We start from the raw sequence: 15,073 nt of genomic DNA on the forward strand, positions 1-15,073 counted from the left end.
AAAAAAAAAAAGAAGCAAAATAGTTCCTCAAATGAAGAAGGTAGGAAAGAACTTTTCAGGTAGAGGAAGCATCATGAAGCATCATTTTTAGTTTTGCTGTTGGTGTGTCAGCAGAATTGACTACATGGTCTTGTCTTGGGTATCTCTTTTCTTCATCCTAGGAGCTGTGGACTCAGTAAATGAATAGCAAGAAGCCTAAATCCTGTCCTTAGAGGAAGGCAGGAGAATTTTGATGGCATAGGAGATAATAGTGCTAGCATCACACCACTTTTCATATTCTTTCTGAACCACTGAAAATAGTTCATTCATAAATTTAACTTGAAACTAATTATGCCTCATTGCAACCTCTTTCTTCATCCACATACAGTAAAACCTTTGTAAGTTGACCAGTCAAGGGACTGTACCAAACTAGTCAACATATGGTGGTGGGCAACATAAGGACCTAGACCGATTATACTCATAACATGCATAGGATGCATGTTTGGTCTAGGAAAATTAGATCAATTAGGAAGGTGGTCAGTGTAGGGAGGTGGCCAACTATGGAGGTTCTACTGTATTTTGTTAACCCTATCACATGAAATCTTCATTGAGAGTTAAGTAGTCTGCTTATTCTCTTTTATTTAAGGATTGCTCATTACCACCTTTGGGTCTTGGCCTCACCTAGAATAGTATATGCACTCTTTTTGAATAATTCATATGTCTGGTACTCCTCCATCCCTGGCCTAGGTAGATCCTCTTCTCCCACCATCTCTCTCTACTCAAAACACTGACTATGCTTTAACTACGTTGAAGTACTTAGTTTTGTACAACGACACCAGGCTTTTCAAAGCCTATACCTCTCCTCATTAGAGAGTATTGTTTGGCAGTGTCTTTGACTTTAAAGGTCCTCCCCAGATGTCCTCTTCTTCATAAATGCTCTTTCTACTCTCCAGTATGAGTTAGTGCAACTATTCTGTTTGCTCTGGTTAATGTGCTCTACTAATCTGTAGTATGGAGTACTTGTCTTGTTGACATTTACGTGTCTCTTCACCTCCCTCAATACTACCACTCTCCTCCCCAGACTTAACTTCTCCAGAGAAGAATATTTTAAACATCCAGTTAAGTAATTGGTACTGTGTATACTTCTCAATGTTTGTTGAATGAATGAAAAATATTGCTCATTAAAAAAATCTATTCCAAAGATTAATTTGCTGCAGGAGGCCTCCCAGCTGTGGTCCTAACTTTCTGATTTTCCTTTACTCTGACATTCTTGTAATATGTGATTCATTAATTCTGTATTGACATCTGTTGATCTGCTTTTCATTTTTTGATTTTATTTGAGACAGCAAGGTATAGTAGAAATAAACATCAGTAGAAATCAAGGGGCCAGGATTCTCACTCTGACTCTACTGTCTATTTTTGCTATGTAACTCTGGAAAAGTTAATTAACCCTTCAGGAGTTTCCTTTCTTTTTTAAATTTTAATAAATTTAGGGAATACAGGTTCCCTTCAGTTTTTTCTTATCTTAAATGGAATTAAAATATTTGCCTTACCTACAATGCAGGTTTTGTTGTTATTATTTCTCAAAGGATCAAAGGAGGTAATCAATTTGAAAGTACTCTAAAAAGCATATATAAATCATCTGACAGATACAAGGGATTTTTTTTTTTTTTTTGAGACAGAGCCTTAAGCTGTCGTCCTGGGTAGAGTGCCGTGGTGTCACAAGCTCACAGCAACCTCCAACTCCTGGGCTCAAGCGAGTTTGCTGCCTCTACCTCCCAAGTAGCTGGGATTACAGGCGCCCGCCACACGCCTGGCTATTTTTTGGTTGTAGCTGTCGTTGTTTGGTGGGCCCAGGCTGGATTTGAACACACCAGCTCAGGTGTATGTGGCTGGCGCCTTAGCCGTTTGAGCCACAGGCACTGAGCTGATAGAAGGGATTTTAAAATCTTTTTACTGATAATCAGCCCCCAACAAAAACATCTGAAGTGAGAGTCTATTCCTTTTGATCATTTCCCTGGCCATTTTCATTCTGAATTCTAAAACTGGACTTCTGGATCTAGGAAGTGGCATATCTAGTGCCTGACTTGGAGTCTTCTGACTGTGTATTTACCCAATGTTGCTTTTCTGATCCCCAGGCTTGTTTCCATCAGTATCACCAATGGACCAGTATTCTGTGGTGTGGTTGGGGCAGTAGCAAGACACGAATATACAGGTAGAATAGCTCTTCCACTATTAGCTCTTTGACTTAAGGCAGCGGTTCTCAACCTATGGGTCGCAACCCCTTTGTAACAATGAAAATACATCCTGCATATCAGATATTTACATTACAATTGATAATAGTAGCAAAATTACAGTTATGAAGTAGCAATGAAAATAATTTTATGGTTGGGGGTCACCACAACATGAGGAACTATATTAAAGGAGGCATTAGGAAGGTTGAGAACCACTGACTTAAGGGATGAAGGTGGAGGACATGATCCAACATTCTCTACTCTTCACTGTCTTTCTGACACAGTTATTGGTCCAAAAGTGAGTCTCGTGGCCAGAATGATAACTGCTTATCCAGGTTTGGTGTCCTGTGATGAGGTTACATATCTAAGATCCATGCTACCTGCTTACAATTTCAAGAAACTCCCGGAGAAAATGATGAAAAACATCTCCAATCCAGGGAAGATTTATGAATATCTTGGCCATGGAAGATCTATGTGAGTATCATTATATGATAGTTCATTCACATCTCTTATAGAATCAAGGCATAGGAATAAGTTTTTGATGCCTGCTGAAATAAGACACACAAGCAGAGGGTTTATTGTTGAGATCTTTAGCTTTTACATTTAGCTCTTAACCAGTTCCTCAGTTCTCCAAGAAGTTCTTTGTTCTTTTTACCTTTGTGTATTTCACTATTTATTTCCCTGATCCTGGAACAATTAATAATACTCCTACTTTGCTCCCTTCAGTAATAATTTTTACTTTTGGTGGGGGGGTTGTTTTTGTTTTTTTGAGACAGTCTCACTGTGGCACCCTTGGTAGAGTGCGTGGCGTCACAGCTCACAGCAACCTCAAACTCTTGGGCTTAAGCGATTCTCTTGCCTCAGCCTCCCAAGTAGCTGGGACTATAGGCGTCCGCCACAACACCCATCTGTTTTTTGGTTGTAGTTGTCATTGTCTAGCGGGTCTGGGCCAGGCTCAAATCCAGCAGTCTTGGTGTATGTGGCCAGCGCCCTATTCACTGAGTTACGGACCCCAAGCCCAAATGTTTAGTTTTTAAAAGCCGTTTTGTACAGAACTCTGTACCTCTTCAGTGATTTGAAAGTACTTGCTTATAAGGAGAAGTTCTTCCTGAATCTATTTTTAATAGTTACATTTCCCTTTGTTCTTTTTTCCAGAATGTTTGGAAAGAGGCATTTGGCCAGAGAGAGAAACAAAAATCACCCTTTGTTAGGTAAGTTTTCTTTTCTAGCTTAAATCATATAGATAGCTGTAGATAACTAAATGTGATTCAGAAGGCAAAACAGAGTGTAAGGCTAAATGCCTTTAAGCTTGCATTAAAAAATAGAGAGCAACCTTCTTAGGGAATTTATATTCATTTTGAAGAGGATCTACTATTTATTTTCCATGTCAAATATTCAAATTTCAGGTGGAATGCTATTGTTTCACCTGAAAAATACCAACATGTTGGTAATAATCTTTGTAAGTCAGAATTCAGCTATTGAGGTCTGACCAGCTTACTGTAAATTATCTTTAAAGAGAAATTTTTCATTCTTAGAACAGTGAAGATAGCACCAAAATTGTTGTAACTCACACTATATATTACCTGTCTTTATATTTTAATCTATATTTATTAATTCGTTGTCTTTATATAGCAGTGACAGACTATGAAGACTAAATTGTTATTATGGAAAATTTTGCAAAAAACTAAGAAGATATAGTAGCCACCGTGTCCATGTGATACCCAATTCTGAATGTTATTAAGCCCTTAAGACCAGCATGTTTTGTATAGTTCATTGTTGATTTTTCTGGAAAGAGATGTGAGTCCCCATTAAAGACTGGGATTCTGCCAGAGATTCTAGGGGGAAAAAAGCTATTTTGAGAGTTAACTCTGCAAGTTAATTCAAATCAAAAGAGTATCTCCTAAAAAGCACAGGAATGTTTGGTGCTCCCTGTCTCTCTCTAGGCCGAGAGAAAGAATTGGAAGCTTTCCGAATGGCACAGCAAGGGTGTTTGTACCAGAAGAAAGGACAAGCGGTCTTGTATGAAGGTGGAAAAGGCTATGGAAAAAGCCAGCTGTTGGCTGAAATAAACTTCTTGGCCCAGAAGGAAGGGCATAGGTAAAGATTCCTTCTCTCTGACTTACTTGGAGCCTACTTCTCTTGGGGTTTCTTTGTCTTCTTGGTGAGACTCTTGTGTCACTAGATTCAGCATCTTTGGATTGGCGGAGTGAGTAAGCTATGCGTGGTACAGGGGACTCCTGATGATCATAGTAACATTCACCAGGGTGTTGCCGTTGAAGCTGAAGGAAGCAGATTCCAAGCAGTGCTTTTATGCCATCCAGACCCTCATGGCCATCTTCTTTGAGATTGATACATGCCCAGCCTATTGCCGGCAAGAGTGCCTACAAAGACAGCTTCGTGGGATGGTGGAGGAACCATTTCACTGCCTTTTCAATAACCTCTTCTTTGTGAAGGTAAAGAAGACAGTGGCTTTCCAAATTGGGTTACTGTTATTTTTTGTGGGTAGTCAGACCCAGAATTATCTTCTAATAAGTTTAATCCATATACATACATAAATATATAAATGCATTTTATAGATATATATGCAATGTATGCAAAATATATATTATATATAAATATATATTTAATATATTATATATTTATATTTTATATATAATTTAATATATAGTGCTCATATATGTTATAATATATAATACATATACATACTATTTATATATGCATTATATATATTATAAGAACACATAGTAATAGTAGGATTGAGATTTGAAATCCTTTGACACCAAAACTCAGCCTTTTTCCTTGTTGAGGAGAATGGTTTCTCAGATTGAATCTGATACTTGATAGTTGTATATCCTAGAACAAATCAATTGGCCTCTCTGAACCACAATATTTTTTCATTATAGTACATTTTACAGTTTTTGCATGAATTTTAAGGTAGATAGTATATAAAAAATTACATTGTAAAGTTTAAAGTGCTGAACATACTAAAGTGATTCTGACACATATCCTCAGGAGTTATAGCCATGTATTCTTAAGTTGGTGCAGTTTTTTATTTTTTAACCTTACCTTCCTGTTCCATAGCCACAGAATTCATCACTTGAACTAGCATCTGAATCTCAAATGCTTCCAGTGGCCTAGGGTTTATGGGGTACCCAGTATCATTTATTCATCCTCTATAGCTTCTCTTAATCTACCTAGCCTCCAGAGTATTATATTTAATGGGAAATAGAGGACACTAAAAATCTGTCCAATCCTTCAGCACAGCCCTCTCTTAAGACAGGCCTTAATTGCAACTATAACCCTTGCCAACATGGTTTAGCAATAATTTCACTTTGGCTCACAGGTTTGTGGTAGCTCATGGGCCTCAGGCCATCAGAGGAGACAATGTTATCTAATGTCTATTGTATCTTTTTCTTACAAGTCTCTTGTACAGATTCTTCTTGGCATACTTAGAATAACTGGGGTACTGGAGCTGCCCAAAGTGTCATTGCTAGGTCCAACCTGTCATTTATTTCTTAGTCATAACCCTTTAGGGCAAGGGTTTTCCAGGGTCTAGTGTGGAAAGGCAATAGATGTCTATCTTTAACCTTTGAGAAACTTTCAGTTTTCACTCTCCAAATTGTTGAATTGGCCCTTTTAACTCTGTGCCCAGTCTTGCAGAATCCCATTCTTAGTCTTAATAGAATCAATTTCTATTCTCTGCATAGTTTTATTAGGTTGTCATTTTGAATGCTAATATCTAATAATTTTCCTGGTCAGTTTCCTTTGTCCTTCAGAGTTTCACGCATGGATGACCTGGTCAGACAAAGGAAGGTTAAAGCATGTTTTATTCAAGTGCTTCAGGAGGTGGGTACTTTTGCTACATACCATTATCTCTTAATATGTGGAAATAGTTTATACTCATGAAAGCTTTTAGGCATTTCTTGATCTGCCTAGTTATTGATATATTCATTGTTTATTATCTGTCTTTAGCCTTGGATTCATCCTGCAGCACAGCATACAACAAAAGGTCTTGGCTTTTTCCTGATCTCACTTCTTAACGAAATTTTAGTAACCTAATTTAAAACAGTGATTTCTAAATGCAGTTGGATTACTGTTTTACCTATTATTTATTAAAATATAGGATAGTCAGGCTCTACCCCAGGAACACAGAATCAGAAATCCATATGAGCAGAAACTGATGTAGCCATTCTGGAAAGCAATCTGAAAGTAACTAGTCAAATTTTAATAGCATACATCTTCTAGACCCAGTATTTCCACTCCTGGGTATTTATCTCCCAATGAGCATGTTCATTGCAATGTTTATTTGTGGAGGCCAGGTGTTGGCATGAACACATAGATCAATGGGATGGAATAAAATGCAGAAATTAGAAGTAAGGGAATAGATGAAAACATAGCAGTATAGTGCAGTCTTAAAAACAGTCCTGAATAAAAGGAAAGAGAGAAATAATGGGATCTGTAATATAGTATCATTTACATAAAATAATTTACTTGAAAAAACAATGTACGTTTTATAAGAACATAATACGAACAAAAAACTATACACTAACCACATTGGCATGGTCTAATGTGAGGCAATGAGGACTAGAATGGGAGTGGGGAACCAGGATAAAAATGAATACATTTTTTAAAGTCTCCCTGAGTGGTACCTGGCAACTGGTAGTACTGGCAAGCATGGCTAGATGATTCTCATGTGCAGCTTGGCTTGGAGATTGCTGTTTTAAAGTATTATGAATTTTCACAGAGGATGAAGCCTTTGCCAAAATGAAATACGTGAAAGCTTCAAGTTTGATCTGGGAAATATTTTGATGCTTATTTCATTTTTCAGAGTATTTTCTTGTTCCAGAAACTTAGTACATTATTTTAGGAATTAAATATATAGGCTATATTTTATATTTATAGAGTAAAATATCAGTTGGACTCAGAATATATTTTACTCTGAAAACTCCAGCCACTTTATATATTTATTTAGTTTTTTAGATTTTTTTTTTAATTGTTGGGGATTCATTGAGGGTACAAGAAACCAGGTTACACTGATTGCATTTGTTAGGTAAAGTCCCTCTTACAATTGTGTCTTGCCCCCAAAAGGTGTGGCACACACCAAGACCCCACCCCCCCTCCTTCTCTCTCCTCTTCTTTTCCCCCACTCCTCCCTCCTTACTCTCTCTGCTCTCCCTTTCCCCTACCCACACCACATCATTAATTGTCCTCATATCAAAATTGAGTACATAGGATTCATGCTTCTCCATTCTTGTGATGCTTTAGTAAGAATAATATATTCCATTTCCATCCAGGTTAATACAAAGGCTGTAAAGTCTCCATTTTTTTAATGGCTGAATAGTATTCCATGGTGTACGTATACCACAGCTTGTTAATTCATTCCTGGGTTGGTGGGCATTTAGGCTGTTTCCACTTTTTCCAGCCACTTTATTTAAATTGTTGATGAGAAATTTATGGTAGATTTGAAAAACAAGTGACTTCATTTCTAATCAGAAGTGGTTATTGTTTCTTTGCTGTTATTTCCAGGCAGCGAGGGAAATGCCACTGATTTTCCTCATTGATGAGGCCCAGTATATGGATGCAGCTTCCTGGGAGTTTCTGGGAACATTGCTCTCCAGTGTGCCCATCATCATGGTGATGACGTTGACCCCTACCTACACCCTGTGTGGCTGGGCCCAGCACTTCCTGCAGAGCCCTCGGGCTATTTTTGTGCCCATTTCGAAGTTGGCAACAACCTCGCTATTGAGAATGGCATGTTGGGAACTAGGGGTGGTGAGCATCCCCCAAGAGCTGCAGATGTGAGTGGTAGGACTAGCTGGGCACTTCATTAAGGGAGGAGCCAGTGCCATAATAGAAGTTAGAAGGCTCAGATCTTACTTCCTGGAGTTGGGGGAGAGAATAGTAGTAGAAACTAATGAGGTCCAAAACTAGACTTAAAGGAGACAGTCTTCTTGTAAAACTAGTAAAGGACAGCCTCCTTGGGTTATCCACAGAGGTTTCCACAAGACAGTTAGGACTTGGATGGCTTATTTAATGTGTTAATTATATGTGATCAGGCCAGTTTCTGCCTTTAGTAAGGTGTTATTAGTTCCTTTTCACATCACTAGAAGCAAAGTAGTTGACAAAGAAGTTACTGCCAAAATGCATTTCAAAGCCAATTAGCAATTATTTTTTTACATTTCTCTGTTGCTGCTTCCCTCCATTAGTATATCAAAAACTGACTTTAACAAAAGATTTCTCACTAAGAAGTACCCTTAAGCTTGGTTCCCCTCAGGTGGGTATCTTTAATTGTCCCCTACTTACTTCCCTGCAGCTACCTTCTCCGAAGGTGCTTTGGAAACCCTCTGTATTGTGAGGTCTTATGCCAGGACCTTCTGTCCAAGGACATACTGCTGTTTCATGACCTACAAAAGGAAGAGGAGGAGGAGAAGAGCAAATGGGAGACCCTCTCAGGTAAGCTTAGCTTCCTAGGGTTCCAACTTGGTTCAGCTGCTGAAATTAATTCTCTATATGGCATCCATCACCTGGCCTTTATGTGGCACATATTCCTAAGTGTTCCTCACTGACATTGTGGGGCCAGATTAGGCCTTCTCAGCTAAACATACTACACAAAATACATTTTTTTTAGGAGATAGAGTCTTGCTCTGTTGTCTAGGCCACACCGCAGTGACACAATCATAGTTTATTGCAACCTGGAACTCCTGGGCTCAAGCAATCTTCCTGCATCCCCAGTAGCTGGGATTACAGTCATGTGCCACTGGGCCTGAGTACACATTATACAAATATTATGCAACTAGGGTGAAAACACTAAATACCTGCCTCAGTTAACTTAATTCAGTCAGTCGATCTACAGTAGTTCCTTTTTGAACAGCCCCAGAGGCAGAGAAGGAAAATAGCACTTACAAACATGAGAATCCAGAATCAAGAATTGAACATTACTGATGAGAAGGATGACCTGAGGTTTTGGATGAGAGATAGGAGAAGTGACAAGGGTGGGAGAGGAATAAGAGGTAAAGGTATGTGTAAATCCAGAAAGGCATCCTAGAGCTGTGATGTGAGAGACGAAGGCTGTTATAGGTGGAGAGGAATAGTGAGCAGCAGTTAAATACCATGTGGTACAGACAAGTGTTTTTATTTTATCTTTTTTTGAGACAGTCTTACTCTCTTGCCCTGGGTAAAGTGCTGGGGCGTCACAGCTCACAGCAACCTGAAATTCTTGGGCTCAAGTGATCCTCTCACCTTAGCCTCCCAAGTAGCTGGGACTACAGGCTCCTGCCACAATGCCAGCTTGTTTTTCTGTTTTTAGTACAGGTGTGGTCTTGCCCTTGCTCAGATTGGTCTGGAACTCCTGAGCTCAGATAGTTTACCACCTCAGCCTCCCAGAGTCTGGGATTATAGGCCTGAGCCACTTTGCCCAGCCATGTTTATAAGAGAAAATGAGAGAACAGGCAGGATGGTTAGAGTAAAACACTTTAAATCATAGTACACTTGCCTTCATCCTCATCCTTTCATTTTTGTGCCTTTCATCCTTTCTGTATTTTTGTGCCTTTCAGTCAACAGTCCCTGAGCATGTGCTTTTCCTCAGTCATCATCTTCTTTTTCTACAGCTAATGTCATGAAATCTACAATGTATAGTATTTCTCCTGCCAGCCCTGAAGAACACAAGAAACTTTATGTCTGCACAGTCAAGGATGACGTGAACTTGGATACAGTGCTTCTCCCACCATCATTAAAAGGCAAGTTCCTTGAAGACCTCCAGAGAACTAATTACAGCTGTCATTGCAATTAGTAATTTGTTGGGTGAATGAGTATAGGTTCCTCATTATTATTCTGGCTTCATTTTCTTCTAAAAAGGTTTACGTGAAATAATTCATGGTCTATTATAAATATTCTGTGGCTTTTAGCCATTATAAACTCTTTACTCTGGAGGTTTTAGGTCTACACAGTTTACACGCATACAACTATGATTGGCTATACTTGGCATCTGCTTTACTTACCTAGAAGGAAACACAGCATGCTAGCAGGACAACACTAGGTAGTTTCTTCAGTAAGATGCCTCATAGCAGTTTACATGGCAGTCCAGGGGATATTATCTGGAGCCTCAAGTAATAGCTTAATTGTGGGCAATGAGACCATGATCCATGGGTGTTTAGAAGCCCTGTGTTCCAACTAGGAACTTTGATCTCTTATAAAAGTGTGATAGATGTAGCTTTCAGGTCCTACAAAGGACCTTTTACAAAAATTACTATAGCCAAGGAAGCCCAAAGCTACATGGCTTACTGCCAATTCATTCAGTTTTCCCAATCCAAATTCAGTTCCCCAATCAGAGGTAATTCTTAGCATAAGAAACATTACCTAATGTTATCATAGGGAATTAACTAGAAAATTAACCTAAGGTTAACATCAGATAAGGAAAAAGACCTTGTTAACAAGCAAAAATGAATAGGTTCACAAAGCTTTGGTCTAAATAAAAAGCCAAAACTATATTGTAAAAGGCCATATAAGTTATAAAGTTATTTATAACTTTATAATTTATAAATTTATAGGGGACTGACCTAATCATATTTGTACTTAAGATATATAATTCTATTAGTTAACAGATTATTGGTATAATAATGGGAGGAAATTGGACATATACAAAATAGGTTATTTTAGTGATCCAAGTGAAAGTGACTAATTATGCTAAAATTGTTTAGGAAGAAACATATACAAGAGACATTTAGAAAGAAGATGACCTGACCAGTAGGTTGTGAGAGAAAGAAAAGAGTTTAGAAATATTCCAAGGTTTTCGGCTTGATAATTTGTTAGTTTAATACCAACTACTTTAATGTTTATATCAGAATATGGAGAGATTTACTAAAATATATGGAGTTAATTAAGATTTTTATAGGTATCAGAGATCTGGGACCAGAAATGCTGGCCTACAAGTTTAGTTGAAAATAAGAAGAAAAGGGTCTGGGTACTAATAGGCCATGAAAATGGGAAGAATTAGTGTAAATGAGGAATTCAGAGCATAGTTTTTAATCTGCCAGCAAAAGCTTTTGGTAACTGGGGAGAACAGTTTCAGCAGTGTGGTAAAAACCTGCTTATTGTCAGTAAAACAATGAGTGGGAAATCAGAGGCAAGGCTCTTTTAAGAGATTCAGCTGAATGGAGAAGGGAGGATTGATTAAGGTAAGACAGTAGATAGGAGTAAATGAAAAACGCCCCTATTTTTTTTAAAAGATAAGACAGATTATCACCATGTTGTATCCTAAGCTTATAGAAACCTTGTTTTCTAATGATATATTCATTTATTTATTGGTAGAAATAGCAGTAAACCAACTGGACCAACTGAGCCCAGAGGAACAGTTGCTGGTCAAGTGTGCTGCCATCATTGGTCACTCCTTCCATATAGATCTACTGCAGCACCTTCTGCCTGGCTGGGATAAAAATAAACTACTTCAGGTGTTGAGGGCTCTTGTGGATATACATGTGCTCCGCTGGTTTAATAAGAGCCAAAAACTTTCTACTGAGCCCATTTTGGTGCCCTCCTCTATCAACATCACTAATCAAACCAAAGAGAAGAAGAAAAAGTCAGGTGAGGAAGGGCTGTTTTCTCATGTCTGAACAGAGAGCCCTAGTAGGGATAGCTATGTTCAGAAAGACCATCTATATTGGATATCAGAATAAACAAATAAATAAAAGATATCATATATCAAGGATCCTTCTCTCTACCTCTCTCTCACCTCCCCCCCACACTTTTTTTTAAGAGACAAGATCTCAAACTCATGAGCATAAGCAATCCTTCTACTTCAGCATCCTGATTACAGTGTGTACTACCACACTCAGCTTGAAACCCTCTCTCTTAATGCTTATGGCTAAGAAACAGAAAAGAAAAAGATCATTTGATTATAATGAAAAAATATGCTGTATTTTTCAGAATTGTCTTAATTTCAACAGTTTCTTATAATCCATATGTTTTGATTTTTGATTCAGAAAATATTGCCATAATCTTTTATTGGTTTCTAGGTACAAATAATGAGAAAAAGAATAAACCATTTTTAATTTTAGAAACTCACAAGAAGGATTAACATGTGATATTGAAACAGACATGAAGACAGCAAGATATAAATACATTAGAACCTCTGTAAGTTGACTGACTGTCCGAGGGACTATAACAATCTGGTCAACATATGGAGGTGGCCAACATAAGGAAGTCTAGGCCATGTATATATATGTGGTACATGACAGGTCTACAAAAATTAGGTCAACTTAAGGAGGAGGTTAATGTAAGGAGGTGGTCAACCATGGAAGTTCTACTATAGTTTGCGATCTCAAATTCTGCACATAAAAAAATAAATTTATTCGGGCATTTCTGATGATTTGACATTTATAATAATTGGAAATAAAATCTTAGGAGGAACGATTAAGAAATACTGGCAGTATACTTCTATATTACTGATCATGTCTTCCTCGTACTTTATATTCAATATGGTCAGTATCACTCTCAGAATGGTACAAAATTCTTTATACGAAGGAGTCAGTAATACCAACTAAGAGTTATAAATAAAATTTTTTTATAAACTAGCAGCTGTATAATTGTGAGTTTCTATATTGTAGCATAAAAGAACTTTAAGACTCTCACTTAGATTTTCTTAAATTTCAGATGCTGGCTCGGGCTCTTTTCTCAGGTTACAAGAGGAGCTATCTCTACCTCAGACTGAGGTGTTAGAATTTGGAATGCCTCTATTACGGGAAGCTGCTTGGGAGCTATGGCCCAAAGAACAACAGATAGCTCTGCACCTTGAATGTGCCTGCTTTCTCCGAGATTTGGCCTGCCGCTGTGGAAGCTGTCATGGAGGGGATTTTGTCCCTTTCCATCGTTTTGCAATCTGTTCTACTAAGAGTTCCAATGGGACCTCCCGATTCTGTACTTACAGAGATACTGGCTCAGTGCTAACACAAGTGATTACAGACAAATTGCAGCTACCTTCTTCCCAAGGTAAACCCAGGAGGCAGAAAGAGGACATGTGGGTAGCACTTCTCTTTCTTCATGTACTTGGAGCTCTTCATCAAAAAGTTGAAATCAGATTAAGGGAGAAAAGTAGAAAGAACCACTTATCCCCAAAGTACCAAAGAGAAGAAAAACACAATCTCTTGAGTTAAAAGGTACCATAGGGATCCTATCTGTTTTGGTTGGCAATCTTGGGCAAGTTACTTAATTATCAATTTCATGGTGTTGTGAGGATTAAATTAGTTAAAACATGTAATGTTCTCTGAACAGTGCCAGGCATGTGTTGAGTCCTCAACACATATTGGTTATCATTTTTATTATTATTCAACTCAGTGCACATATATTGAGCCCCCATGTGTGTTAGATGCTATACTATCGTGTTTCCCTGAAAATAAAACCTAACCCCCAAAATGAGCCCTAGCAGGATTTCTATGCATTTGTTAAGCCCTACCCCATAAGACCTAGTGATGGGCGTGACTATGTAGTGTATCTGCATAGCCACGCATACATTTCCACACAGAGAGGAAGACATCCCCTGAAAATAAGCCCTAGTGTGTCTTCTTGAGAAAAAATAAATATAAGACAGTGTCTTATTTTCAGGGAAACATGGTAGGTGTTTAGGTATACAGTATGAATGAGCATCAGTCTTTGACCTCCTGAAGCTATCAGTCTGAAGAATCATAGAGAATTCTAGTATTGCATGGGAAAAGCAATGAAAATGGCATACATAGGGATGGGCCTTTGAGAAGAGACCATTAACCCAGCCTGAGGAATGTGTCAGAGAAGGTTCTCCTGGAAGGAGGTAATGTCCAAATCGAGTCTTTTATTTTGTTAATTATTTGAGACCTTTATTAATGGGTCCTTGCAGTTTTTTGACTTTTTCAAAAAAGTAAATTTATGAACTTTTATTACAAATTTAAAATGAAGTTCTTAAAATCTCAACCTGATCAGTTATGAAGCAATTTAAAAACCTTTAAAGGCATATTGAGAAACACTAGCCTTTTTTAAAAAAACATGTAGATAGTGCAGATAGTTCTGGTTATCTGCTTAACAGGCAGAAAGCAAGCACTTAAGGTCTTCAGCTCTAATCTTTTGTTCAGTTCTTATTGCTGGAATTTCATATTTGTTTCTTCTTGTTGCATGACTAAACCAGAGGATGGTAGAGATGACATTTACTTGGCCCCACCCTGCTTAGTCTCCAGAACAGACAAATTCTCAGCTGGTGGATTAGCAGCTTTTTCTCTTTGCCATCTTGTGATTTAGGATCTTCTGGGTGTCTGTGTGTCAGTAATTGAAGTTGCACTGATGTTGAGGCTGCTGCTGACCTTGGGTCTCATCTTGATTCCCTTTATCCTCTTCATTGCCATCCTCTCTGTGCTATCTCTGGCCGGAGGGCCCCTGTGGAATTGTGGTCAATGACTCTGATACATATTGTGTCTTACTGGTCTACCTTGTTCTGCACTCTGGTTGTTAGCACCTTCTCCCTGCACAGGAGGGTTGGAATACTGTGGTTGATACCCAGAGAAGTAAAGGTGTCTCCCCATGTAGTGAGGTGGGAACCTTTGCCTGTGGTAGGGCTGGTGATGTTGGGGCTGGCCTTCAGAAGCACTTTCCAGTCCTTTGTTCTTTTCCCCAGTCTCACTATTCTGGTACTTCTGCTGGTAATTGATATCCCTGAAATGTGGATAGCATCTATAATGGTTAAGGCCTGCTGCATATTTATGGCCTTGAACTGGAATTCCCCCAGGGCCTATTACATTTGCTATGCTACACCCTTTTCTCCTTCAACAACATCAAACATCTCAGTCTCTCAGTCTCCTAAACTGCTAAGGTACTTCCTGGGGTTACTTTTCTTTTTTTTTTTT

The 15,073-nt window shown here is 38.4% G+C and overlaps 1 protein-coding gene across 1 annotated transcript in view; it reads left to right on the plus strand.

Moving 5' to 3' along the window:
• The window catches only part of LOC100952087 (adenylate cyclase type 10-like), a 44,277-nt gene that overhangs the window by 14,869 nt on the left and 14,335 nt on the right, over positions 1-15,073 (plus strand). Inside the window, exons 11-21 of the mRNA XM_023512817.1 lie at positions 2,118-2,194; positions 2,498-2,687; positions 3,369-3,424; positions 4,157-4,310; positions 4,477-4,666; positions 5,973-6,059; positions 7,740-8,011; positions 8,527-8,666; positions 9,821-9,949; positions 11,520-11,792; positions 12,861-13,196. Of these exons, the coding sequence (XP_023368585.1) occupies positions 2,118-2,194; positions 2,498-2,687; positions 3,369-3,424; positions 4,157-4,310; positions 4,477-4,666; positions 5,973-6,059; positions 7,740-8,011; positions 8,527-8,666; positions 9,821-9,949; positions 11,520-11,792; positions 12,861-13,196 (1,904 nt within the window). The remainder of the gene's footprint in view (positions 1-2,117; positions 2,195-2,497; positions 2,688-3,368; positions 3,425-4,156; positions 4,311-4,476; positions 4,667-5,972; positions 6,060-7,739; positions 8,012-8,526; positions 8,667-9,820; positions 9,950-11,519; positions 11,793-12,860; positions 13,197-15,073) is intronic.

Source organism: Otolemur garnettii, unplaced genomic scaffold (assembly GCF_000181295.1).
Source record: "Otolemur garnettii isolate 467f Iridium unplaced genomic scaffold, OtoGar3 scaffold00031, whole genome shotgun sequence".
NCBI lineage: Eukaryota > Metazoa > Chordata > Mammalia > Primates > Galagidae > Otolemur > Otolemur garnettii.